The sequence below is a fragment of the Falco peregrinus genome, chromosome 9 (assembly GCF_023634155.1).
Source record: "Falco peregrinus isolate bFalPer1 chromosome 9, bFalPer1.pri, whole genome shotgun sequence".
In the NCBI taxonomy this organism is placed as follows: domain Eukaryota; kingdom Metazoa; phylum Chordata; class Aves; order Falconiformes; family Falconidae; genus Falco; species Falco peregrinus.
Window position 1 is genome coordinate 5,643,494 of NC_073729.1, and position 27,702 is coordinate 5,671,195.

At 40.9% G+C, this 27,702-nt stretch overlaps 1 protein-coding gene and 2 long non-coding RNA genes across 12 annotated transcripts in view; 2 read left to right on the forward strand and 1 right to left on the reverse strand.

The window, feature by feature from the left end:
• Positions 1-2,957, forward strand: part of PPP6R3 (protein phosphatase 6 regulatory subunit 3) — a 64,378-nt gene extending 61,421 nt beyond the window's left edge. For all 10 annotated transcript variants that reach the window (XM_013298263.3, XM_055813599.1, XM_055813596.1 and 7 more), the window contains one exon: positions 1,482-2,957. In XM_013298263.3, coding sequence (XP_013153717.1) covers positions 1,482-1,533 — 52 coding nt within the window. In that variant the 3' untranslated portion in view covers positions 1,534-2,957. The remainder of the gene's footprint in view (positions 1-1,481) is intronic.
• Positions 2,860-27,702, reverse strand: part of LOC129785126 (uncharacterized) — a 57,982-nt gene continuing 33,139 nt past the window's right edge. The window contains exon 10 of the long non-coding RNA XR_008748730.1: positions 2,860-14,880. This is a non-coding gene — a long non-coding RNA (uncharacterized LOC129785126). The remainder of the gene's footprint in view (positions 14,881-27,702) is intronic.
• On the forward strand, positions 5,784-27,663 carry LOC129785125 (uncharacterized). The gene is made up of 3 exons (XR_008748729.1): positions 5,784-5,897; positions 6,390-15,448; positions 22,285-27,663. It is a non-coding gene; the product is annotated as an uncharacterized LOC129785125 (long non-coding RNA).

Here is a 27,702-nt window from a genome sequence, read left to right on the forward strand (position 1 = left end):
CCGGTAAGCGTTGAACTGCAGGGAAGGCTCTGGGTACCAGGCGGTTGCCTGTTCGGTAATGATGCTTGTCAAAGCCAACAGAGGGCTCCGGCAGCTCGCCGTTGGTGGTCCGGGACATCGGAGGAGCTCCTTCCACTGCCTCCGGCTGGCTTCAGCCAAGCTCGGCACTTTCTCTAAAGGTGGCTGTCACAGCAGATCCTCGTATAAGCGCAGTGTAAATGTCAAGATAAACCTAATTGTGCTTCTGGGGCTCCATGCATGTATGACTAGTGGGAGGAGTCCCCTAGGTAGGTCTTTGGCTGGTGGCCAGCAGCAGTCATCTCTGCCAGGAGCCCTCTTCTGTCACGGATTTTTTTTTTTTCCCCACTTAATAAGTGACTTACTGCCGTGTGACCTGTCAGGCTTGCTCTCCAATGCAGCGCTTGTTTCTTACCTTCCAGGTTGCTCTAAAAAGTGTTTGATTTAGTCTAGTGGTGTCTGTCTTTTGTCTAATGTGTACGTATTTTTTTTAAAAAGTGTTTTTAGAGCTTAGCAGCCAAAGCCTTAGCTAGGGGACTCCTGCTGGTCATGTGCATGTAGAGCACGGACCCAAGAGTGGCTTCTCTGTGATGTACACCATCAGAGAACAGGAGTTACAGGTAACGTTTCTCATGTGTAGTTCCAAACAGTGTTTATATTCTTTAAGGGAATCTTCAAATGTGCTCAGACTCGCACTGAATGGAAGTTGAGATATTTTTTTTTTGTCACTTGCAATTCTTAACGTTCTCGTGCTCCACTGATTTGATCTCTACATGTGTTAGTCCTGAGCAATTGAGCCTGTGTTTACTCTAAAGTTCTTACCTAGAAATGTATATACGTTGCTGTTTTCACTTTTGCAGGTTTGCTCCTTATTTCCCTCCATGCTTCCAGACCTTTTCATGCTAATGGACTGACATCAAAGTATTGGTGAAATGGCAGTTTGTAATTAGATTAGTAACTAAAGTAGTTTTTTTAAGACACTGCTGTTTTTTCCTGTTGCGTCTTAGCTGATGCACCCTTAAATACTCCTGGCATCACATTTTGCCTCACAGAGTGAGATTTGGAGAGGCATCAGAAATGCACTTCTTATTGGTGATTCTCCTGGGGTGATACCACATCTCTCTGGATCACTTAGTAGCTCACTTAATACAGATCAAACACTCCTCAGCCGTGTGGTCAGTTAAAGTGCCATGCTTGATTAGACAATAAGGACTCCAGAAAATAAATGGGATGAGCCTGTTACAGCTTGTATCTCCTCTCTTCGACTCTGGGGTCGTGCTGTACAGGACCTGGGGTTGTTGGTTTTCTGGGTGCGTGTTGTGGTGGTGTGTGGGTTTTTGTTTGGGTGTGTGGTTTTTTGTTGGTGGTTTGTTTCGGTTTTTTTTTTTTTTTGCACCTACCCGAATTTGGGTTTTACCCTTTGTGTTTCTTGTCTCCTTACGTGTCTCTTTTTGGCCTCTTAGGACTGATCAACACACCCATTTAGGAGAGGCGTCTGTTAATGGCCCTGTATGATATGTGATGTCTGCTACCTTGGCTGAAGAAAATGAACTGATATCCAGGTGTTTGAGTGTTTCTTGAGGATTTCATCTAGACCCTGTTGAAGCCAGTCACTGCTGCACTAATTTCGCAAGGGATCAGGACCAGCAACATTTATATTCTAGATTTTAAGACATTGTACAGAAATTCATAAGTGTAAAAATATTGCACATTGAGAAATACCAATAATTTTTGCGTATGTTTATATTGTATTGTTCTAAATAATGGGTGGCCTGTGAAATAAGATCCTGCTACCCATGTAATGATGATAGTAGTGTTACTATAGTTAAAATGGCTGTAAGAATAGTTTTATAAAAAAGTGAATACACAAATCTAATGTATTTGAGACATAACTATTTGATGATTAGTGTGACCAAAGTATTTAGCAGTTTTCATACATTTTTCACCTTGTAAAAAGAAAAGAAAAAAATGAATTCATGTTTCTTCTGAAACTGAAATGCCCTATAAATGTTATTTTGGTTGGTTTAGCTTACAAAAGTGATTTAAATAAGAATTTTTTGGTGTTCAACATTTTACAACAGGTTTTTTAATTGGTAATTGTTTTTTCTGTATTGTTCAAAACGGATCAAAAAATGTAAGTCTATTGGTAGAGATTTTAAGTATTTATTGCTACAACTTAGTTGACAAATTGATGTTCCTGTAAAGCCATATGTTCTGTTAAGTCTTGTTTGCTTGAAACAATACCTTCCAGGTGAAACACTAGACTATTTGAAGTGCACATGGCTTGTTGTGTTTAAGTGATTCACCTGCCTTTTAACCCATTCACCAAGATTTAGCTTAATACCGAGCATTATACAATGGAACATTTCAGAACAATCTGCGTATTTAAAACGCTATAATCCTTTTAGACAAGTCAAGTAAATGAAATGCCCGTGCTGCTAATGTAATTACAGTACCTGCATTTTAAAAGTACATAGTGTTTTTAATACAAACTTTGGCAGCAGAGCATGTTAATTGTTACTTTCACTGTACTGATCTGTGTGAGGCTTTCATTTGTATGTTCGAAACCAGTTTTTTCACAGCTGGTTTGTGTATATATATATAGTGATTATGGAAACTAATTCTGTGTAATTTATAATTTTCTATGTCAGTGTAAAATTCCAACAGCCTTCTCAAACAGAAGCAATATACTGTATATTGCCACAGCGTCTGGTGAAAGGGTTAAAGTACTTCACCTCCTGCACTTTTAGGTGCATATCCATTTTTGTTTCTGTAATAGTTACACTCATTTATTTTTTACATCCTATGTTTTCCTGACCAGTATTTAAAGCCAAAAGGATACTCTAAACAATGGCCAATGATTTATTTTAGAAGGCGTCCCAAGCAACGTGCCTAAACATTACATTGCATACAGAAATAAAAAAACCCGACACGTACAATGGCATTGCCCTTATTGCTTCCTCTCTTGCATCTTCTGCAGCAAATCTCAGTGGCGTTCATCATTGCGAATTGTTACGGACTGATCTGTGGTCTTGAAAACTGAGGGAGGGGGAAAACCACAGTATTGTAGCTGGAGTTGGTAGCTACTCTTGCCCTTTTATTTGTACTTTGTAAATGCTGGAATCCAGGGGGTTTCTAGGTTGTTCAGTTCAACATTGCTTCTGAATCAGCTTGACCAAAAAGAGTTTGCATATTAGCTTTAAGGCTGGCGGCTGTCCTCTTCCCATGTTCTGATCTGTTAATGAACAAGCAGCTGTGGAAAGAAACCCACATGCTTCAATACATGAATTGCAATCCAAGTAGAAATGCCAAATACAGGAGAGCAGCGTGCTGGCTTACATTAGTTTGATGTTTCTAAGGAATAAAACTTTTGTCCTTTCCAGCAGAGCTTTGTCCCTTGCTGACAAGTTGAATTAACAAGCTACGTAGCCGTGAAGGAGATACTGGCAGCAAAGCAGTTGAAACTACTTCAGCCCTGTTGCCGGCAGTTTGGCAAAGTCCTCTAGCAGTTGCCCTTCCTTCTGTTAATGACCTGTCGCAGCGGTCCCCAGCCCCTTCACACCGAGCTCAAAACTGAAGAGCAGTGTTTTGTCTCCCCTCCATCCCTGATGGGTGGGATCAGTTGAGTGGAGGTATGGGAGGTGATCAGCAGAATTAACCCCTCGGTGTAGTTTGCCGTTTAATTAAAGGGGGGTGGTAGAGCTAAGCTAGGCTGGCTTACCTAATGCTGACGCCGGATTTAAGGGCTCTTCCCTGTTGCTGTGTTTAGTGTTAACAGCTTGTCTGGGAGGCGAGTTAAGCCCGGGATTTGACGGAGACGTGATGTAGTGTCAGCTTGTGCTGGGGAGGCGTAGGGTTTGTTTTACCCATGAACTGTAATACGTGTCCAAGGAATCCTGAACTTGAAGGGAAGGCTTCGGAGGTGTGTTTCTGGGGGGAGCGTATGGGCGCGTGTACACACCCACACACCTTTAGCTGTATTTTCCCAGCGCTGCTCACATAGGCTTACGAAGGTTTGAACACACTAGGAGAGTTCCTCTGAGTGGCTGCGTTGCCCAACCTGTTTAATCAAATTTAATTGTCGTGAAGTGGAGTTTGTCACCTCTGTTAAGAGATGGACTGAACTAATATCCTTGTACAGCTTTGACTTCCTGCAGTGCATTTAGCAGCAGTGAGGATGAAATAAGCGTGCTTTGAATGTCCTGCACTATCTGCGTTGCCACGTTTCACAGAGCTCTTTCAAAGGGCTAAAGGCTCAGTCACTTGAAACTGAGGAATAGTGATGTCAGTTGATAGCAAAGGGCAATGGATGTAACCCTTCGGACTGCTCTGGTAAAGGATTTTTACTCGAGCAACGGTGTGTTGCACAAGTGGCTGGACCAGCAGGATGTGCAGTAGCTTGCTGCCTCGTCAGGCCTCTGCGTTACCTGGCAGAGTGGATGAATCGCACCTTCTCGGCTCGTTAAACCCATTATTTTTAAGTGTAAGCCTTGTACTAGATTTTCTAGGAAGACTAAGTTAAATTATAAGCTGTGGTCTTGACTGTTTTTAGGAAAGCCTTCCCTCTGTTCAGTGAGTTGTCAGGTGCTTGCTGAGAAGAACGCAGGATAGTTGAAACAATCTCCTAAGCGTTGTAACTGCAACCCTGTGTGACCGTGCTCTTGACTGGAACCTCCCTTTGTGCTCCTGGTCAGCCTCCTCGCTACCTCTGGGAAACAGTGCGTTCGTGCTGATGCCTGCATACTCCTGTGGGAACTTGCTATGATACTAATTCTGCGCGTGAAATCCACTGAGGAGTTATGAAAGACTTACAAGGAAGATAAATCAGGTCGTTACTATTGTTCATTATGAACCTATTTTTCTGTTGTAATTAGCTTTAAATTTGTTTTCAGACATGCATCTTACACAGTTATATCAGGAAGTATTTATTGTATATAACTGATGGCTCTATTAATATACTTGAACAATCACTTCTGACTGTCTCAGAATAAATAGTGCTTTCTCCGGTGTAGTAGAAGTGCTTCAAGTTTCGTTATGAAAGTGTCTGTGTTGTTTCCCAAACCAGGATGGAGGATGGCAGTTACTGCAGCAGCAAGCCTTTTTTGGTTTTAACTTCTGTCTTTCTGCAGCTTACTTCCTAACAGGTAAGGATTTGGCATCCTTCTGTTCCATTATTATTTGAATATGTAAGGTTACAGCGTGGAGGAAGACTAAGGCAATAAAATAAAAAAATTAAAATACTCTTAGCATAAATACAGAGGCATCTTCCTACCTGCTTTTCATGAAATCTTTTGGACTTGCCCAGACCTGGCTTGGCTTTCTGGTTCAGATTGTTCCCAGCCTGTGATTTGCCCTGTGCTTAGCCTTGGCTAATGACTCGTGTGTAATTACGCTTCTCTTAACGATACCTCAGGGAAGTCGGCGTATGCTTCTTACTCTTCTGCTATAAGCTGAAGCAGTAATGACAAGTGAACTTTACGCTGTGTTTTGCTAGTAGTGTCTTTCAGAATTTCTCTCTCGTAGACGAATCTGGCCTTAGTGTTTGATGCATCTTTTTTCCTTGGAGAGGAGAACTTTTTCTGCATTTTTCTTCTGTAAATCGGTAAGTACCTTGCAAAATGCAGTAGGATTCCCTTCAGTGCATCTTTCTGGCTGTAGCTGAAGTACTGCAATTCTGATTCTAGGCCCTTCTGTAGCAGTGTTTTCCTTTCTCCCTCTGGATCTATGGTGTGGGTGTTCTCTGTGTCCCAAAACATGGATTCTGAAGGCTGTAACTGGGATCGTCTGTTGGCGTAGGGTCATCCAGAGAGCCAGATCTTGCCTAGTTGAATAGTTCTGTCGCTCGTCTCTCACGAGATTCACCTTGCGTTTTTGCTCAGGTAAAGTTTATCTGGTTGACTTACTGCTTCAGCCTGTGGATGATAATTAGGTAGGTTGGTGATTGATTCTCAAGGCACAACACTTATTTTTTTTCCCATGGAGCCTGGACCTGTTCCAGATCTGTTGCAACTGCTTTTGAGCTCCGCTATGTGCTGTCCTTCCCGTCTGTCTGAACTGGGGGAGGGTTCTTCCCCTCTTACCTACGCCAGCGTATGTCAGATGTTGTCACTTTTGTCTTGGGTCATAGACTAGCCTGGTTCTTTTGTCAGGGCACCAAGGCTGAATGTGTACACCGCAAATAAAACATGTGTTTCCTTACACCAAACAGAATTAAGTGTTTAGAAAATCCCTCTGCTTTCATTTTTAAATGAAAGACAGGAGCTGCTGACTGCCTTTTACGGTTCTTCTATCAGACAGTGGCATCAGATGGCTAAGATAAACCTAGAGACTGCTAAAGCTCAGGTGACATTGTTTCTGTCTTTGCTCTCCAGGGCACCTTTCCTGCTGCACCTTTACAGAAGCGCTTGTTAACGCCGTGTCGGTTAAAAAGGCTTGTGCTGTCGGCGGTGCTAAACCCTTGTTCCGACGCGTGCTTTGGGCTTTGCAGCGAGCCGTGGTGGACTGTGCACGTTCACCAGCCAGCACTCCGATGAGAAGAGGTAGTAGCTGGGGCTTGGTGGGGCCTGGCCCTTCGCCGCGCTCCCTTCAGAATTAAGCGGCTTGGGAAGATAACGGGGCTGAGGAAGGTTTTGTTGTGCCGGTACTGTGCGTGTCGAGTTTGAAGTACTAGTCTTGAAGACAAGTCTTTGAACTCGGGAACCGGTGGGTGGCTTCCTTGTAACCACATTGTTTTAAAGTGTTATTTACGTGATTCCTACGTAATGCACATTGATTGCTATATGTAGGCACCCAAGACAATTTTTAACTAAGCCGTATAAATATATAGGTAGCTCCACACTTGCGTGCATGCACATCAGTGGGTAGGGAATGTTCTTTTAACATAGCTAGCTGCAGTGTATGTGGTGCATTTCCTAAACGCGCTGAACTGTAGAATAGTAAGAAGAAAGAGGTACCTGGGCATATGGTACAGCCCATTCTGAAACACTTCAGTAAACAGAAAATGTTTTTAAGCTCCCGGCTCTGCGCGCGTAGACACGATCAGTGGTCTCCATCCAGCTGAGCGGAGTTTGGTGAGATTGGTGAAGGCCAACTTCAGCTTGTGTCAAAGATTCCTCTGCGTCTTGTCGCAGTCCAGCTACTTGAGGCATTTGAGCCTTTTTGCTGACAGGTTTATAGCTTCCCAGAAACCGAGGCAAGAATTCGTATTTGTGATCGTTGAATCGGCGCTCTCTGCTTCCTCCAAAAGTGGTTCATCCGTGAACTTGCACTGATGCTGTTAATCTGTTATATATATATGATAAAAATATATTATTTTATATATATATATTTATATATATATAACTGCTGTGGTTCTGCATGATGCATTAAATTCTCCTCGATGCAGTGGTGACAGGTGAACACTGCTACTTCTGACAGACTTCACTGCGTGTTGTCCTAACAAAAAGGCTTTGTTAACCTCAGAGTGGAAAGGGTAATGGGGAAAGAACTTTTTTTTTTTTTTTTTTTTTTATAAACAATGTATGGCTTCGTGTGCTACAAACCTCTAAGAATGTTTCAGAAACTCAACAATAAGCATAAGCTTTTCTGTTAGCTACAGTTTTTCCGTTGAGGAGGAATGAAGGTAATGATGTTTACTACTAAGCTGACACGCATCTATTAGGTCTTCAGCTTACTGTCTGTGAGGATTGCTCACTGCTTTTCTGCGAGGGAATTGATGAAACACCACAGTAACTATACCGCATGTATAGTACCTGGACTCTGAAACAGCTCTTACTCCAAGAAGTGAAGGAGCGAGCAGAATCTGTGTCCTTTAATACCCTTTAATAATAAGGGAGTTGTATCCCCTTTGCGTTAACAGCTTCATCATCAGGGTAATTTCTTGCAGAACTTAAGCAAAAGGAACAGTGCTAGAGATGAAGGGGGGTGGGGGTGGGGTTGTACGCTCAAAACCCGGCAGTTACAAATGAGGTGACAGAGAAATTATTCCAATTTTGAACTCTTTTTACAGTACAAGTAGCCCTTGCTTTCTGTGCATTCTATACGCAAGAATCGCGGCAGCATTGTATTTGGCATTCTCTTTTGCCAGATGTCTCATGGAAGATTTCACAGAAGTGAGATCTGGGGCCATGCAAAGTTAGAACTGCAAAAATCACATACTCGAGACAGGTATTTATGAAGTAAATGTTCCCTTTTCATAGCTGGTAGAAGCTCAACAGAGCTGAAAGCTGACAAGTACAAGCATGTGTGTCTGAAGCAGGAGGACGCGATTCAGAACATCTCTTCTGCAGCTCTGTGTGACAATAAAGAAGGAAAAGCTGGACAATTTAATATAAGAAAAGTTTTTAAAACTCTTTACAAAGAAGTATGCCAGAATTATCTTACTAGTGTATTAAAAAAAAAAAACTCAAAACCAATAAAAATTGCCAGTCTTGGCTGTAGTACTGGAATTCTGTCAGGGAATTCGTAATGTTCCCCATGCCCTTAAAATAAATCTCTAACAAGTCACTAAACTGAGATTTAGCCAGAACTGGTCACTTTTGCATTTTCTACAGCAAATGTTTCACCAACACGTTTGAATTGAAGACCAAGATAACACTTTTTTTGTCAATTACTGGTGGTGTGTTGTTGGCCTAAGACTAGCGTTACTAGTTGGTGTAAGACTAGGTTGCGTTTTTAGCATCTAAAACTTAATTAGCTGTACCCATCTATTAATACCTTCTCATATTTCTTTAGTCTGAAAGAAGTGACTTGTTTTTTGTATTTGAGAAGGCAGCGTTCCTGAGCTGCAATAGGTAGATCCAGAGTGTTCCTCTAGAGGAGCCTGCCTCTCCAGTGATTGTCGGGAAAGCCCAGGGAAATAGCTGCCTCATTTAGCCATATAGTTAATTAACTAAAACTGAATGGTACAGGTAGGCCTTTATCATAAACAGTTTGGGTCTTCTTTCCCTAAAATACCCCTTACTCCCACTGCATCAGCCTTTTATGATAGACTGACTTGGTATCTGTGTTGGGGAAGGGGAAAGAGACCAGCTTCACAGTTACACTTGCAAATTTCTTGCTTACTAGTCAGAAGAATAAATAGAAATAAAATTTACGTGATGTTCTTTGACATTAGACAGCAGTTACATAGGCAGCAGTGTATTGTGTTTCTTAGGCAGGTCAACTTGCGGCTTACTGGTTGACTTACCTGGCAGAGCAGTAAATGATGTAAAATCCAAAGTGAAGACAAGAACCATAAAGCTTTTGAATGACAAAAAGACAAATCTTCAAACCGAGAAGGGTACCGTGAAGAAGCAGTGACAAGAAAAATGCTAAGGAATTAAGTAACTTGTGACTTCAAGTGGCACCATACAAATCAAGTGCCTCAGATGCGCATAAATTCTGATCAGTAATTTTAAAAACGTGAATTTAAAAGTGTGTTCCATTGCTATCGTCGGGGCTAGCTCTCTAGGGTGCAACCCCATTTGTAACACTGTCTCACAGACTTGTGAGGCATGGCTTCCCTATAACTGTCCATGTTTGCCAAAAAGATCGTATTTGTTGACTTATTTTCTAATTTTATTCCTTTCTACAATCCACGTTTGCTTGTTACTAGCTTGGTCTCTTTAAAAACACCTAAAAATAGGCCTTACATTTTTAATTTTCTACTTCTCTAGTACAAAGCAGCATTTATCATCTAGTACCAAGAACAGTTATTCTCTATCCTGCCCTGGATTGGCAGCACTGATGTCAGGACTTCTCCCTTGCGTGAGCCTCTGGGAGGCGAGCACAACGATGTGAGCATCGCTGTACTGGCCGCTGCAGAGCCTCCACCCAAAATCCCCGAGGGCAAACACAAGAAACTTATTTTATTGCTGTCCCTCCTTTGGTTGCAAGCTAAAATGGTTTCTCCTCAGAAGCAGCTCATGAGGTCTCAGTATCTTTTTTTGTGGTTGCATCATACTTCATCATACCCACTCACTCCATCTCTTTTCAGAAGCATTTTGTGACTCACGTGGCAGGACACAACCCCCCTGTTGCTGCACCGGCCATGTGTGGTGGTCTGCTGCTGTGACCGAGGTGGCCCAGCACCGACACTTGGGTTCTGAAGCCTTCGGTTCTGGAACTTTCTTGCCACGCTGCTGCACCCAGTCATCCACACGCTAGGAGTCCTGACGGCGCGCCCTGGGCAGAGTTTGTCGGTAGCTGGGCTCTCTGTATTGGATAGAAAGGATGAACCATTTTTTATTGGTGGTGATGACCTCTAAAATCAGACACATAGTACTCCTGGGTATACACACGTAAAAGCTTGGGGCTTTTTTTTAGCGATTTCACAGACGTGGGTTAGTGATTTCATGTGCACAAGCAGACAGGGTGACTGTTTCTTACAAACGCACGTGCTGCTGCCATTACAAAGGAGTTGGGTACTTGTAAAGCTATCTCAGCTGTCCAAAATTAAACATCTCCAGAGTCTGTTTGGGCCACTTTGGCTGCTCAGAAACGGGAACGTTTTGCCAACTAAGCTATCTAAAAGTTAAAGAAAATTTTCTGAAATTACAAGTTAAGAGAAAAGCATACGTAAAAGAGAGCCGATATGGTAACGGTTCTCCAAGCTCACAAACGAGTTGCTCAGATCTTTTAGATGACACGGCAAAGTGTGTGTTGCCAGCCGATGCAGTGAAAGTGAATACCTGCAGCTCTAGGTACGATTTCAGATTTGTATCTTTGATTCTTACTGGATCGCTCTCAAAAAAACAACAAGCCAAAACCATTTGTGGTCTATGTATGCAAAAACAATCAAAGAAATTGAATCGTATTAAGAATTTGATGCTTTGATATGAGCAAGGATCAGGCTTTTTATATCTTTACAATTAAGTTATTTTGTGAAACGTAAGACTATTCTGTGAAAGAGTGAGGGCACTGACATTAATGTCACATTAGCCACAGAGGTGGGTCATAGTGATGTATGTCATTCATATGAGTGCTTTCATGGCAAATTCCAAAATGACGAGGATTTTAACGAGCTGATTTGGAACTTAGTCTTAGAAAATGAAGAATGATGAAAAAAAAGTCATGATGTGATCAGACTCTGAAATGGCCTAATAAAAAATTGTGAGCAACCAGGTAATTTTTTGAGTGATAGACACATACCTGAAACACAATGTGGGAAAAGCTAAATTGCTGTAAAACAAAAAGGGGTCACCAGAGTTGCTGAAAGCAGATGTTCCCTTTATTTTTATCTGTGCATCTCTGTGTGTAAGTTGGGATCAGTCGGTTTGCCTTTACTGATCTTGAGATGATACGATAGCTTTGTGCTTTCACGTAGTCAGCGAAGCTGTGAGGCATAAGGCCAAACATCAGCTGAATATAAATCAGTAATTCCAAATGTCTGGATAAAAGCAAACTGAGTGGTGTAGTAAACAGAGTAACACATGAAATAGTTACTCCGTCCAGCATGGGCAAAAAGCCTCAGCGGGAGAACTTGGGAACACCTTTTATGCTTCTAGAAGAATGTACCCATTTAGACAGAGAACATAGACACGTGAACCAGAGAGGTCTAGTAAATGTAACTTACGTAAAATACTTGTAGAGATTATTGGTTAGCTGTTGGAAAAGTGAAGGGAGAAGGAAATCTTCAAATAGGAAAGAAAACAAAGTAGTAAAATGTGGTCTTTAAAGCTGCATTTTCAGCCACTTGATTCTTGATAATTTAACGTCTGCCCTTTTGGACTGACACAGCAAATAACTGTTGCTCTACTTACAGCTAAGAAATTGGCTATGATAAATGGTGCAAAAGCCTGGATAGTTTATCTTCCTGATAATAATTTCTTGCAAATTCCCAAAACAAATACAAAATGGATCTTCTGACTCATCTGTTTTACTGTGAAATACAACTTGCAGTCAGTCTAAATTGATTAGATGAATGTTCTGTTGCAAATAATCTACATCCTGTTGAAGGGGCTATTGGACTATATGCAAAAGCAATGCGGATTTATTAATTTAGCAGAAATCAAACACTTATTTCAGAATAAGTGACTTGGAAATGCTTCATTACTTCAAGAGGGATGTAGAGGTGCTGGAGCGTGTCCAGAGAAGGGCGATGGAGCCGGGGAAGGGGCTGGAGCACAGCTAGTGTGAAGAGCAGCTGAGGGCACTGGGGGTGTTGAGTCTGGAGGAGACTGGGGGGGGGGACACACACCTTACTGCTTTCTACAACTACCTGGAAGGTTGCAGGCAGGTGGGGGTCGGTCTCTTCTCCCAGGTAACAAGTGACAGGACAAGAGGAAACAGCCTCAAGCTATGCCAGGGGAGATTTAGATTGGATATTGGGAGAAATTCCTTTACTGAAGGGTTGGTCAAGCCCTGGCCCAGGCTGCCCGGGGAGGTGGTGGAGTCACCATCCCTGGAGGGGTTTAAAAACTGCGTAGCCATGGTGCCTTGGGACGTGGTTTAGGGATGGACTTGGCAGCCCTGGGTTAACAGGTGGACTTGGTGATCTCAGAGGTCTTTTCCAACCTAAATGATTCTGTGATATCTTGTTCTCTATTGTGCAGTTCTTTGTTTGAAAAAGAAAATCAACTTTTCTATTATCTATTGTAGTAAAAGAATCTCTGATATAATAATATAGGAAAGAACACCAATGCAGACAACAGACAAGTGATTCAAAACAGATGTGAAATTCCCTCCATGTAGAAAATTATAGGCACTGGTGATGACATTAGATGCATATGACTAATCACAGTTAATGCTTGCTGTTGCCAATTAGCTTTATTAGCACAAGCAATTTGAGCACAGGATGACATTACTTTAATTACTGTAAGCAGCTTGTTCATTTATTGAGTAGTATGCATTTAGAAAAGGGTTATTCTATCTGCAAATTAATCATAACCCTTTTATCATTAGAATTCAGGAACACTGAGGAACAAAGACTTTACCATGCAAATAGAAAAAAATGGGTGATGAAAGTCTGGCAGTAATTTTAGTATTTTACTATTTTATTTTTTGATAAAAAAAGACAAAAGCTATTGTATGATTCCTGTCTGAAAGCTGTACATGAGTGAGACAAAATTGCTACCATTAGAGTTCAGGCGCAAGACATTATGACCATTAGGTGGTAGCAATGCAAAAAAAAAGTAATCTTGTGAAGGTGTACAGTAAAAAGAAGGCTAAAGGTATCTAGAAAAATCAACAACCCACACTCCAAGCTGCACAGGAAACAGAACTTATTTTTCCTTCTTTATCATATGAAGATATGTTTGTTGGTCTGTGGCACAGGTATCAGTTTTTCACACAAATTCACATATGAGAATACAATCTTCGAAGAGTTAAATACGCATAATTTCATTAGCAAAATGCAGAAAGAGTCATTGTGCCAGTATGTTTACTCAGAATGCTATAGCAAATGAAACAAGCTGCAACTGTGAGCTTATTTCATTTGCACCACCATGCTGGCTCACAAAACTATTGCTGCAGAAATGTCAGATTCATGTTGATGTTTTGGAAACAAGAATTCAAAATAAGGTTTTCTTTTCTTTGTGGGTTTCTCCTAAGTCTTTGTTACATACCAGAAATTGTTAGTTCATAATTCAAAAGATCAAACTTATTTTTTCTATATTTTAAGTCTGTAGATAATTTGGGCTTGAATCAGGCATCGTATTCTCCTGATATATTTTACAATAGCTATTTGCAATTTTTCTTTTCAGCCATCTGTTGCAAATCTTGTTTTGAACAAGATATCCACTGTTCAAAACTGAATGTTTGTCTTTATAAAAAAGTGACAGTCTTTAGCAGTTGTTGACTTCTGCGCTATTGTTATTCTTCTCTTTTGTTCATCCAGAATTCCTGTAGAAGCCACAGTGCTAGAAAAAGTAGCCCGTCTGTGGCTTGTCTTACGTGGGCTCCTGTGGCAAGGCTGTGGACTCTGCTGTACGCAGGCTTTTAGGGAGTGTGAATCCCTGCTGTGGGGTAAAAATAGTTCGTAAAGGCCAGCAAGGCTGGTAACGCTGGCTTGCCCTTGGCAGCACAACCAGCTAAGGCTGCTGAGACGCTGGACAAAGTTGCACAGAGATGTGGAAGTGTCAGGTTGGACAGAGGAAGGTGTCCCTGCCCGGGGCAGGGGTGGTTGGAGCTAGGTGTTCTTGAAAGGTCCTCTCGAACCCAAACCACTCTGTGATTTGATGAATCAAAGGTTCATCCCTGTCTCCTTTTGCATGTAAGCTGTTTCTGGAAGTCTCCTTCTCCTTAAGGTAATACACGTGCCTTGCAGGCGTCTAAGCAACTTCAATGTTAAATGATTTTACTAAGCACAATGTTGGCTAAGGCAGGTTGGGTGACTTAACGCTTCGGTTTCCCTGTTGCCTGCGGCCACGAACGTTCCGTGAACTGTCCTTAAAATGAAGGCATACACAGGCCACACCACCGTTGTGTGCTGCATCAGCTGTGTTCAGTGTCCTGTCTCCATCTTGCAGTCCCAGGACATCTGCAGCTGGCTTCTGACAAAACTGGGTTTGCCAGCCTAAGTTTCTTTTCAGTAGCGTAGACGGCTTGCTTATACTGGGATGAGAGTTTAACTCTCCTGATGTACCTCTGTCCACAGAAGAAGAATTTTGCTGGTAGAGCATACTGGTAGTGTGTACTGCTGCCCTTTGCTGTAAGCCGTTACACTAAGCAGGCTGATCAATCATCGCCCGAAGGATCTAGCCTTCAAGCCTACCTTTGACAACAGTCATCAATGACAGAACATGAATTGTTTAAAATACACTTAATTTTTTTCAAACTTACCATAGTTGAAAAATATCTTCTTTCTCCATAATCTTAGTATCATTTTCCATGTGTGATTCAATTCAAGTCTGCAGCGTGCACAAACTCCTATAAAGTATCTCCCTGAAAAACAACAAACCCTTAATTCTCTTCTAGCTTTACAACCATTTTCTACTTCCCTGGATGCATTCAGCATTCAAAAGCTTTGTAAATACAGAGGTTGCATCCGAGTTCTTTGGGCAGCATGCTCTGCACTTCCAGAACGCCAAAGGTGTCGATACTGAAACTGCTGAAGGCAGGGGGGCAGTAGGTTTGAAGCGTGCAGGCTTCATGGCAAGCACCTTAGTAGCCCCAGCATCTGAATCAACCGAAGAAGATACACTTCAAGTAGAATTCAGATATGCTGCCCCAAAATAAACACAATAAAAGAATTTAAATTATTAAATGGCTGTATGAATGTTCAGCTTTGTGATGTTTTTGATCTCATACTGTATTTTGTTTGTTGTCTTCTTGGCATGGAATGAACTTTTTTTCTTCTTTCTGGAGCAACAGTTGTCCATGGCAGACTGTCACAGCTTATTCCCCGGATGACGACAGTTCTGTTCAGAATGGAGCTCCCTTCTGACTCCTGTGCTGACGGTGATGCTGCGGAGCTCTCTAGCAATACACACACACGTATGAAAGGGCAGAGGTATGTATATAGGCAGCAATGGTCCAAGGGAAATCTTAGGACTTCAGAAAATGAGAGCATTTGGCAACTTGTGTCTGGCTTGTGTGGTGCTTCCTGATTTTTTTATGTTTGTTTTAGGGGGGAGGATTTTTTTTGGTTGTTGTTCATTAAGGTTACAATTTGAAAGTTTCTTTCCTTTGGGTGCAATATTGGCTGAAAAGTTATGGTGCTTGTCAAAGACTGGGATTACAGCATCATTCTGTAAGAACGTCATTAAAATAGTTGGGAGACAGGGATGAGATTATCCCTTTAGCGTGCAAATACCTACATTTTCATTCAACAAAAAAAATTACTATCAATAATACTTTTCACATTTCCATCTATGTGATACAACCACTACAGAAGTAATATATGTCGATGTGCAATTGACATGTAATATTTCTTTATTATTATGATATACTAAATTGCCAGGCATTGTTACGGAGAGTACCCTGCTGTAATTAATATTTACCTACATCCTAGGAATAACTATAGTTTATGAAGATAAACCCACAGAGTGGAAGGCATTGCCAGAAGTTTTATTTAAGTACTCTATCCCTTTTTCTAGAAGCTGTTTCCGGGGAGTAGGAAGTATCTGTGAGGGCTGAGGACCGGGCAGCAGGCCTAGTTCTTCGACATCCATCCTGCATTCAGGACAATGCAAAGATTAACGTTCTTGTTAATTAAATTATTGGCCGCCTTTTTTTTATTGCATCTATATATGCTGTGTAACTTTGAGTAAGTGAAAGTGTAGCCGTAAAAAATGTTTCTGGGAAACTTGGCATCATTCATTGAAATGTCTGTAAGTCTTTAGGACATAACTACGGAATAAAAGGAAAATTTACAGCTACAGCAGAATAGGAAATTGGGTATCCAGAGCACGTTTGTCACAGATGACAGCTAAACAAAAAGGCAGGCTAGGTCAGGATATGACCTGCAGTCTGGAAAGTGCTGGAATCAGCTGAGGAAAAAGGCAGGCAGGCAGGCAGGAAAGAGGGAAGGGAGGAAGAGAGGAATGCAGGAAGCCACTTGTATCATCTTAAAGTCAAGGATGGCAATCCGCTGGATTCTGGCAATCGCTTTTAAAAAAAGGAGTACCACTAGGATCCCTTTTTTTTTTTTTCTTCTTAAGAATTACCTGAGCCCAAAATACTGTGTTTTCATCCTTAAGCCAGGTGGTGGAAGTACACTCATTTGATAAACTATTTAAAGAAATACATATTTAGTATTGACTGAAAGGCAACAGACACAACACAACCTATTTACCAGTTTTACAGAACTTCAACAGAGGTAGCCAGGCCCTTTGGTCTTTAAGCGATCATCACCTAAAGGGGCTGACAAGGCTGGAGAGGGACCTTTTACAAGGGCAGGTAGTGACAGGACAAGGGGTAACAGTTTTAAACTGAAAGAGGGCGGATTTACATTAGATATTAGGAAGAAATAGCTCCCTGTGAGGGTGACGAGACACTGGCCCAGGCTGCCCAGAGCAGCTGTGGGTGCCCCATCCCTGGCAGTGCCCAAGGCCAGGCTGGACGGGGCTGGGAGCAACCTGGGCTGGTGGGAGGGGGCCCTGCCCGTGGTGAGGGGGTGGGACTGGGTGATCTTTAAGGTCCCTTCCGACCTAAATTGTTCTGTGATTTTGTGATCACACACAGAAGAATCATTGCCTGGTTCTGTGGACGCAGTTCTGCTAGAAGAGGTGAATTGTAAATGCTAGCAAAAAGCTGTAGCAGCAGTTGGGTTGCTAAGCATTTAAGAACTGTCCTGGGGGGTGGGGGTGGTACTAAAAATCAGATACACATCACATAGGGTCACGAACTGGAGGAAAGAGTCTTACCAGCCTACAAAAAAAAAAAAAAAAAATCAGGTTTGGAGAGGGAATAATGACCAACTAGCAGCCATCAATAGCATGGAACTGGTCACTGGACAACTGCTCATCACGAGCTGCAAGAAGTAGCTCAGGATCAGAGCCACAACATTTTCTCTAATTGCATAAGCCGTCCAACAGGCATGCCATGAAATGGAGGATACTGAGGCTGGAATAATTGCATTTCCAGATTTCTGTGTGAACAGATCTGGGACTAGGCACAACAGTGTTGGGGATGGGCGTTAGCAGAGCTGAGCCTTAAAGCTGTCGTCTGTTACTTTTTCTGTACCTGAATGGCAGACATACGTCATGGAACAGTACCAACGCTGTAGATTTTTCTCTCTGCTGAAGCTCACTCATGGAAAACGGAGATCAAGCTAAGCCATCACCTTGGTCAGTAGTATTTCTTACAGGCTAATGTGGATGGACAATATTGCCTCTTAGAACTGATAGCAGCGAGGAGTCAGCCTGGTTTGTGTTACAAATTGCAGGAATTCAGATGAAGACAAAGGAGAGTTCAGTACTGGTGCCAAGGATTGCTCACTTTTACGTCCCAAGATATTTCTCAAAAATGTATTGCTGGATGTATACCAAAGACATTTTAATTATTTCCTGGGATTTACAGCACCTGAAGGGCATCTGAATCCAAATCCTTACTTATACAACACAAAGAGTGAAAACGAACCTCTGTGATAGGAATATGCCCGTAACAGAATGGGCAAAGCTTGAAGACGTGTATAGGAAACGGGAAAGTCACCAAGCAAAAGACAAAATTAAAAATCAAAACTGGGAAAGAAATTACATCTAGCAAAAAATTATAGAGTAGGAGAAAACTGGCATGGGAGACAAGCTAGAGGCTTGCTGTCAATTTTGTAGGAGAAAAGATGGTAAAAACAAAAGGTGTAGGGTGAAGGCAGTTTTAAGGGAAAGTCTGGAATGCAGCCGAATGCCTGACTCAGGACCCTACAGCCTGCACAATGGCTGTTATTCGGAGCACGTGGAGAGGCACAGCTTCACACCTAACCCCCACCGCTAAGGTAAAAAAGCTACTGCTCTGCCTGCTGGAGAGCGGATACGCATCCAGCAGGCACGTGAAAGGGGCAGCTCATGCAGGTGTGCTCCTGAATGAGCTGTTCTGTGTGCCTGCACTCATCGCACAAATACACCATCCACGTCTGTGTTGTGCTCAAGGGCCAGTCTGAGTAATTAGCGTCTATCCCACTTTTTCTGCACAGTTTCTACTCAGATATAGTTGTTGATAGTATAATTAAGAGTATGAAACGATGTGCATTTATGCATGTGCTGCATCGAAGTGAAGGGCATGGTTGAAAAACTGAATACAATTTATAACATGTAACTACATGGGGAACTGGATCCCCACTGGGTTTGCCACCTTAAAAAGCTCTGCAGCGGGGAAAAGTGAGGAAGAACGGGAGGATCTCACCATCGCCTTCCTTCCAAAGCCCTGCTTAGGGAAGGAACAGCAATCACTTGGTTTTGCTTAGACCTGACTGTAATAGTTGTAAATTACATGAACTATAAATGCTGATCAGTGTTACAAGGTAAAACTGCTTGGAGAGGTTTCCTAAATCAGGTTGGATATATGTTGAAGGTTTGGATTTTTTTTAGTCTCACCCTGACTAATTACAGAACCACAAACAATAAGCACCACAAATTTATGTAGACATAACAGTACAGGCAAATGGAGACAGAAGAGGCTAAATTAGAATTTACAGGTAATCACATATTAAGGTATCCAAATACAGAGTTAGAACCCGAAATTTAGGGTGTGGGTTTGGTTTTTTGGGTTTTTTTTTTTGTTGTTTTTTTGGGTTTTTTTGTTTTTAGTTTAAGATTTAAACACTGCTTAATAAATAAGGAAGCTTGGCAGTTAACACCTCCCCATACTGCATTTTGTATAAGGGCGATGCTTATTTAAAAAGAACTGCTGTATGACTGGGACAACAGTTCCACACCCCCCACCCCTAACCAGCGTTAATACAGTCTTGGTCCAAGTCCTGCTGAATTCCCTCGAGCTTTATGAACAGTTTCATTGGCAGGGCAGGGTTGAGGGGTGGAAAGGGAAAAGTTCAAAACAAATACAAGATGGGAAAAAAAAAAAAAAAAAAAAGCGAGGAACCGGAACTCTTTCAGCAAAATTCAATATGGAGAATATCCAAGGAACCTGACTAAGCAACAAAACAGTGTCTGGAAAACAGAACAATAAGGATACGTGGAAGTGCACACAAACAAATGTAATTCACATTGCTTACAGTGGAATTATTTTGCTGATGAGAAGACTGTTTTACTATTTAATATTTTTCTGAATAGTTTACGAATTAGTACTTTCTTTAAAAATGCTATCTTGAGAAAAGATGAGTCTGCTTCTTTATAGCCCTGAATGACTCACAAGGCTTCATGGCTGACACCAATTGCATTTTAAAGGTCTTCATTTACAGAAGCTAATAAAAAATATTTTGGACACCTCTAAATATTGAAATGGCTTTCAAAGCATTAAAATTTCCCTAAATATCACATACATTATTCAAATATGAGTTAATGCAGGAATAAAATGCAAATAAAATAAGCAAGCTAACCATAAATATACACAAAATGAGTAAATTTCATTTATATAAACTATGAATGTCATTTCTAACTGTAGGCCATACAGTGATAGCTGACAGAAAAAATGTGATGCTCTTCAGAGATATGGTAACAATTTCTGAAACCAAGAGCAAGATCTCAGTGGTGACAGAAAGCATGGAAAAGAAATTATCTAGCCATGTCTAATTCTTGAGGTTCGGATCAGAAAAAAGTAGAACTTCCACTTCAAAGGGTTTTTTTCTCAATCTTCAAAAACTGCAGTCGTTACTAGTACTACGCACACAGGATCTATAGGACCTTTGCAATAAAAGAAACTTAACTATAATACATAGCAAGTTATGCTGGTTTATGATTCTTCCAGCATTTTCTGTTTCATTAGCTGACTTGTTTATACCTGGGTTACAAGTGAAAAAGGGAAACATCGTATTTAGCAAGCACAGTTTGAAATTTGAAACCAAGTTCATAAACAATTAATTGAAACCTTAGGACAAGACAAAATCAGGTTTTTCTACATCATGGTTAGTTTATTTTGTTAACAAGCCGATTTTGCTCATGTTGAAAAATTAGGATTTAATCAAGAGTGACATTCTTCAGAATTAGTTTGCAAAGGTGTTACTTCTTGTTGCAGTTTCAGTTAACTTGCATGGTAAATCAATAAAATAAGGAAAAAATAATCAGTTATAATGTCAAATCAAAGACATACAAGCCATTCAACAGACAGGACTGATCATTCTTTCCTTCTGTTCCTCTTCTTGAGGTGTTTCGATTTTTCCCTGTGAAAACCTGGCACGTCGGTTTATCTGAAGAGGTGCAAACGAAAAGCATGGCTCATTTTTACTTTGCAGCTAGGTCAAAGAAAGTTCTCCGACACATTCAGATGTCTGCTGCTAAAGGCGGCAGCAAAAGCATTTGCATCATTTCCCCACATTATACAATGAAATCTTCCAACCACTTAGCTCCAAGTTCAGCTCTTAAAATGCCAAGGATTTCAGCAAGCCTTTACCCGCCGTTTGCCAGTGGGACTCTAGGTACTGTTTTAATGTTAATACCTAAAACTTGAAAGATCATAACCTGAACTGTGAAAATACCCTTTGCAGATTTCTTACTTCGTTCCACTCATCATCTTTTTCCCCATTAAGCTGAGGTCCAATTTCATCAGTGAGAACAAATGCCTACTTACAAAACATACAGTCTACTTCCTACAGCAGTTGACTGCTGTACTAATTATTATTTACATATATATATATATATAAAATTCTATGTATTACCAACAGGGTAATATACAGGACCAGAACGTCAATTCCCAGCAGAAATTTTTGAAAGCAGGCCACATTTATGTGAACTAAACAAACTTTCTGACCAAGTCATTTTGGAAGCCTGTGCAGACAGTCTGCCGCACCAGTCAGATATTAAGAATAAATGAACATATTGAAAATATATTGAAGTTGGGGACAGCTGTCCCTGCTGTGTCCCCTCACAACTTCTTGTACACCCCCATGGGGCACCGTGAGAAGTAAAGCCTTGATGCTGTGCAAACGCTGTTTAGCAAGAGCTGAAACATTGGTGTGTTACCAACCCTATGAACCGCTGCAAAGAAAATTAAATCTATGCCAGCCAAAACCAGGACACTGATAAAGGTGAAACAAGTCACAGCAGGCTACTGAACGCTGGTGGAGCACTGAAATCCTCCCCTTATAAACAAGCACTGTATTCTCATTTTCCTTCGAGTAACGAGATTTAGCATGTTGGAAGACAGAATTTTGACCATTTGGTAAATAACTTCCCATGCCCACAGTGTAGGTGTTTACACAACAACTAGTTGTTCCAAGTTGCCATTATAGTTGAAAGACAGCTCATCAATGGAGTCCAGAAAACGACCTATCTCACCTTAAAATTAGCTACAGGTAGCCGTAGTTGCACTCTTAAGTTCCAACAGCCCACGCTGTCTCTTGACTCTAACGGAGCTAATATAACTGACTAGCTCACGTGCAGCCGCCTAAAAGTAAGGAAGCAAAATAAATCCTACCCCCATTTTTTTCCACATATTTTGACAAAGGAAATTTTAAAATGTATTTTGCTTTAGCCTAGAAAGACGTTTACAAGTAAAAAGAGATTTTTTTTCATTCCCCCCCCCCCATGAATCCACCTTTCTCAGTTAGCTGTTGTTTCTAATGAAAATACTCTATAAAATCTTTTAAATCCCCAGTAATTTAAAACTTCCTTTTGGGAGAACACTCCCCTTCCCATAGAATAACATCTTGTAACTCGGGCATCTGTCAAAGTGTGTAGTTTTTCAGTATTGTACTGGGGCTTTGATTATGAAACACTTCCTTTTCGCCTTCACCAGGGTCTGCATTTACGACTTTCAAGGACTAGAATAAGGTAAGACATTTTGATTAGCACATGCCAGACGGGGAAGCAAGGCTCTATTTTTATGCATGTGTGCGTATCTTTACCCGGTAGTGGAGGCAGTCCTTTTGGCTACCCACGCTATTTCCTCTGTTTGTTAAATTGTAACACAAGGGTCATGCCAGATTCTTCAGCTACTGGTATCAATTCTTTTTACAAAGATTTATTCATGCTACCCAGGACATATAGAGAAAAATAAACTGGAAACAGTGTAATTACCCCTATTGTCATCATGCTAGCAAAATCTGCCTTAACACAAGTGTTTACTACAGAAACGTTGATGAAAGTGCTTGTTTTCTTCTTGAAGTGCTAAATGCACACAGTTTACTTTTTCAAGACAGTAGATATCTAATGAAAAACAGGCATAAGCATTTTAACAGTCTATAATGTTTCTTTGTTTTTTCAGTATATACAAAGCTTATTTGATAAATATTATTCAATTATACAAGAAAACTAGTAAACTAGCTGTCTGCCAGGCATATTTCTGCTTTTTTTCTGGCTTATTTAATTTGCTTTATTTGATTATTTAGGGAAAATGGAGCCTGTAAATTTTCAGTAATAATTGAACTGCTGTGGTGTAAGAAAGAAAGAGAAAGAAGGAATAAACACAGAGAGAAGTATCTCACCACTGAATTAATCTGAAGGAAAACTACCGATTTGTTTTACCTCAGCATTTGTACATTTAGAGGATTAAAATTTCAGATGAAGGATGATTTTTTTGTATTCTATATAAAAAGAAAAAAGTACAATGAGGTACTAGTTAAAAAGTACAGGCAGAAGTTAAAAGAAAGTAAGAGAACATACTTACATGAACATAGGAAATTCAGTCTGGACTGATCTATAGACTTAATGCAAGTATTACAGATCTTTAATGCTGAAGATTTTGCAAGTAGATTAGAAAAAAAGATAACATTAGCAATTGCATCGTGTATGATACCTTTAGTATCACATATATACGCATATAGTGTAGTTTTCAACCACACATGAGAAAATACGCATACTTAGGTGTATCATAATAGATCTAAAAAAGGTAAATGCAGGAAACGTTTGCAACATGCAGCTATTAAAACCAAGGAAGGGCATAATAAGGATTTCCTTCAGTTTCTTGTATGCCTCTGAATTATCCGTACTGTCAGTTGGTTTGATAACTAAGCCGATAATGTTAAAAGCTGAATGAATATTCACTGTATATCTGACTGGATCAGTAGGACTTAATTGCTGCTTGTAAGTGACAGCAGTGACCACCCTTCCCAAAGAAGGAAATGGGGTGCTCTCATTAAAAATATCCCTTAAAACAACCTGAGTCTGCTTCCTTGGGTTTTGCTTTGTGGAATCTTCTCATACTGAAGCAAGGATTGATTGGCAAGAAAACAACATTTCTCAGAACAAAATACTACATAGGAAATCTTTTTGTCTTAAACAATTAGTTGGATTAGTGTTGTAAGTACAAGAAACTGTAAATACTCTGTGTTGAAGAGAAGGACAGATGGACTCCAGTGAGGAAAGTTTAGAGAACAGATTGGGGAAGAGCTAGAAACATAACTTCTTCCCATTAAATGTATCATTAGCAAAGGTTTAAACTATACCTCCTGCAATTTTATTAGTAATGATAAGCAAACTAAAATAATGATAGAAACTAATAGATCTAAAATGGAGAGATCATGTAGTTGAAGTGCTACTCTTCTGGAGTATTAAGTGTACCTGCATTATTCCTGGCATGTTCACTGAACCCATTCTCTAGAGAAGCCGCCACATTAATCCTCTACCATTGTATTTCTTATTACATTCTTTTTCTAACCATATAGTTAGAAAGTTTTTCCGAACAACTAACCTCAACACATTTTCTTGCATATTAATCCAGCTCTATCTTCTTCTACCCTCATTAGGTATGGATAACAACTGATCACCATTTTCTAACTTTTTTTATTGTTTGACAAATTGTCATCACGGCTGGAATTATTTGCCAGTAATGTAGGTCCCTACAGGTGAGCTACATGTTAAAGGTTCTGTAACAATCAATGGACAGGTAGCCAAAAGAGTCACTGGAATCTAGACCGCCACTCAACTAACAACATGTAGGTACTTAATTATCTAAAGTGGAGTCATTCTTGACCATATCGATTCCCTCTCCACCGACTATCACGGGAGCTTGACACCTTACACATAACTTGCTAGAGCCAAGAAGCTGAATCCCATCCCATGTGTCCCTCTTCTTCATTCTCAAGCTTTTTCTTGTGGGGTGGGGATTACCTCAACCCTGTATTTATTTTCTGTAAATAGGAAACCTGGGGGCCAAGAAGCACTGCTAAGGAACCGAAAGGAGTTTGGTAGGAAGTAGCGCCCCTCCACAGCCGTGCACACCTGCCAGAGAGAATGCTGTTCTCTGCCCGCCCCGATTTATTTCCATTTTGCCAGGACTATTGAGGGATTCTTGGGGATTTTTTTCATTTGCTTGTTTTTAAAGCTAGTATTTCAGCAGGTTGTGTGAGCCCTCTCTGCACCTTAATGGCCTTTCATTTGTGGTTTTAGCTTGCCAAGAAACCTTCAGCCTTCTCTTATTGCCCCAAAATGCAAATAGCCTGGCTATTTGCATATTCTAAATCCCAGTCTAAATTAAGAGCATGAACTCCCTCTGTAGACAGTGGAAACAACAGGCAGTTTACAGGGCAAAAAATCTGCACACAAACAGCATGTAAACTGTTTTTGTTATACTGAATTCATAAATACTCGTTTTCCAGCAATACACCACCATTGCACAGGCATCTTATTTAGCTTATCTTGTGCATGACGTCATCGGCATTTTTGTTCTGCAAAGCTGTGGAAAAGGTCAGATACAGCACAGACATACCGACTTTTCTCCCCCTTATTCCAACGAAAATACTAAAACACATTAACGAAAGATTTTCAAATAAAAAAAATGCCAATACACCCACATTTGTATGTCAGAAAATATTGATGGAAAGTAGGATCTTGAGAGATGTTAAGCACTTCTAATTCCACTGAGAATCAGAAATGTTGTGAATGTTCAGCACACATCAGGATCTCGCTATATATCCGTCCAAATACAACAGAAGTTTTGCCTTCATATGAATCACAGGTGTGAGCAAAGATAACTTTAATTTTTAGCTTCACGCAATCTCTTCCAAACTGTATGTCTCAACATGTCATAACATTCTTGTTTTCTATCAGAGCTGAAATTCCACATTGGAAAGCTGGACCACTGAGAATTGTTTTTAGCCTGAGATCAAATTATTTTGGTCTTGGAGGGGGTTTTTTTTGCTTGTTTTGGTTTTTGGAATGTTGGGGTTTTTTTTCTTGGGGAGAACAACTTCTGCCTCATAGTTACTACTAGTGTATTCTTATCACCAGGGCATCAGGTGAAAAAGACTTCTAGAGAAGAACAAAAGAAAGGTTTTTCCCTATTTATTCTTCTGTTGGGAAGATGTGGGAGAAAGTCTGTTCAGCTAGCACTGCCCGTCTGCCTTGCAAGAGATCAAATGTGCTCAAGCCATTCCATTTCTGGAATACAGTGCAAAACACCACATTTTCCCTAACCTGTTTTCAAATTACAGTGAGCCTGTAAGATGGAATGGGTTATTTCTTATCAAAGCAGAAAAAGACTAATTGGGTGCATTTACAGTAGGATAATGAAGGCTGTGTAATATCATCCTCTTAATGCCATTTTGTGTTTTAACAAAATAAAAACCAGTAACAGCAAAGATACAAAATTGTATTTTGTAACCGAGTATCTATCTTTTAACATTCCGCCTAATTGTCTTATACTTTAATGAACTTAATATAAAAATATTTTTGGAAAGTATTTGATGTAAGTATTATTCTGTAGCTCCTTTCTGCATTACTACGGATGTATTTTATGTCTGAAATGCCTACTTGTGAGGCTTTTTGTGTTACAATATTGCAACATACTTGTTAATGAAGCAATTGGCATTGTGTCCCGTTAAAAAATAAAAGCCATGAAAGCACTGACCTCTTTTCCTACGGGTCCCCTTATTTTAGTACACATAATTTGATGACTCACTTATTGTAATTTAGAAATAAGATTTTAAGTGGATAATAGAACATAGAACAGCCCAGGTTGGAAGGGACCTTCAAAAATCATCTGGTTCAACCTGTTATCTAGCACCCCGTCCACTCGAGACTTCAAAACCTCAGTGATGGGGACTCCACTAAGTCCCTGGGAGACTGACGGTTTCACTGCCGAATATTTCTTTTATCAAGATGAAACCTCTCCCAGTGCAGCTTGTACCCTTTGCCCCTTGTCCTCTCCACGTGGCTCCTTGTGAAGAGACAGCCTCCACCCTCTTTGTAGCTGCCTTTTAGGTACTGGAAAGCTGTGATGAGATCCCCCCGAGCCTTCTCTTCTCCAGGGTGAAAAGACCTAACTCCTTCAGTCCCTCCTCACAGAACAGGTTCTCCAGCTCTTCGATCCTCTTTGTGGCCCTCCTTTGGACCCTCTCCAGCCTGTGTCTTTTTTGAATTGCACAGACTAGGACTGGGCACAGTACTCCAGGTGTGACCTGACAAACGCTGGCTAGACCAGGATGATCACAACTCTGTTTCTGCTAGTAGAATGCATCTGTAGTAGATGCATCTGTGTAGAGCTATTAACACATGTACCCTCAGTAATAAAAATAAGAAACAATATAATAGGCATCATTTCACACTAGGCAGGAGGTTGAGGCAAAATACTTCAGATCTCTGTTGCCTATAAATAAGAAAAGCTTCTCAGCTTTTGGCAACGTTAGAAGTTGCTCACCAGGAGACAGGTAACTGTCATCAGCAGCTCCTCACATCATTTCTCATCAGTGGGTAAGCAGTAATTCCTCCTGAGATCTTGCAGGAGCAGAAACAGCTCCCTTGCATTTGGTAGGTGTGAGCTTCCACTGAGCTGACCGTTCAAAAGAGGAGGTAATTGGTGACTTAGGAATTAAATGGAAACATAAGCCAAGAACCAACCTCCTTCAGGCAAGCATCAGAACTTGGGAAAAGAGCCTCTGCATTTACAAGTCCTGGACCTGCCCTCTGAGTCAGAGGTTCCCAGCTGTGCAGGACTCTGCCAGAGTTGCTGCTTCCCAAAAAGCTGAGCTCTAACCTCATCAGGAGCTGAAAGCCAAGCTCTGTTGCCTCTTACAGAGCTGAGGTACGTATTTGCTTCTGAGAGAGGCGGCGGCTGCAAAGCCATCCTCCTCCTTGGCCCACGGAAAATATTGCTGGAGCCGTGGGTCTCCTGGAATTTCAATGAGGCTTTGGCGTGTAGCCACTCTGCCCGAAGAGCCGTGGACTGGGGAGGCGTAAGACTAGAAATGGCAGTAGGGTGTGCAGTCTGTATTGATCC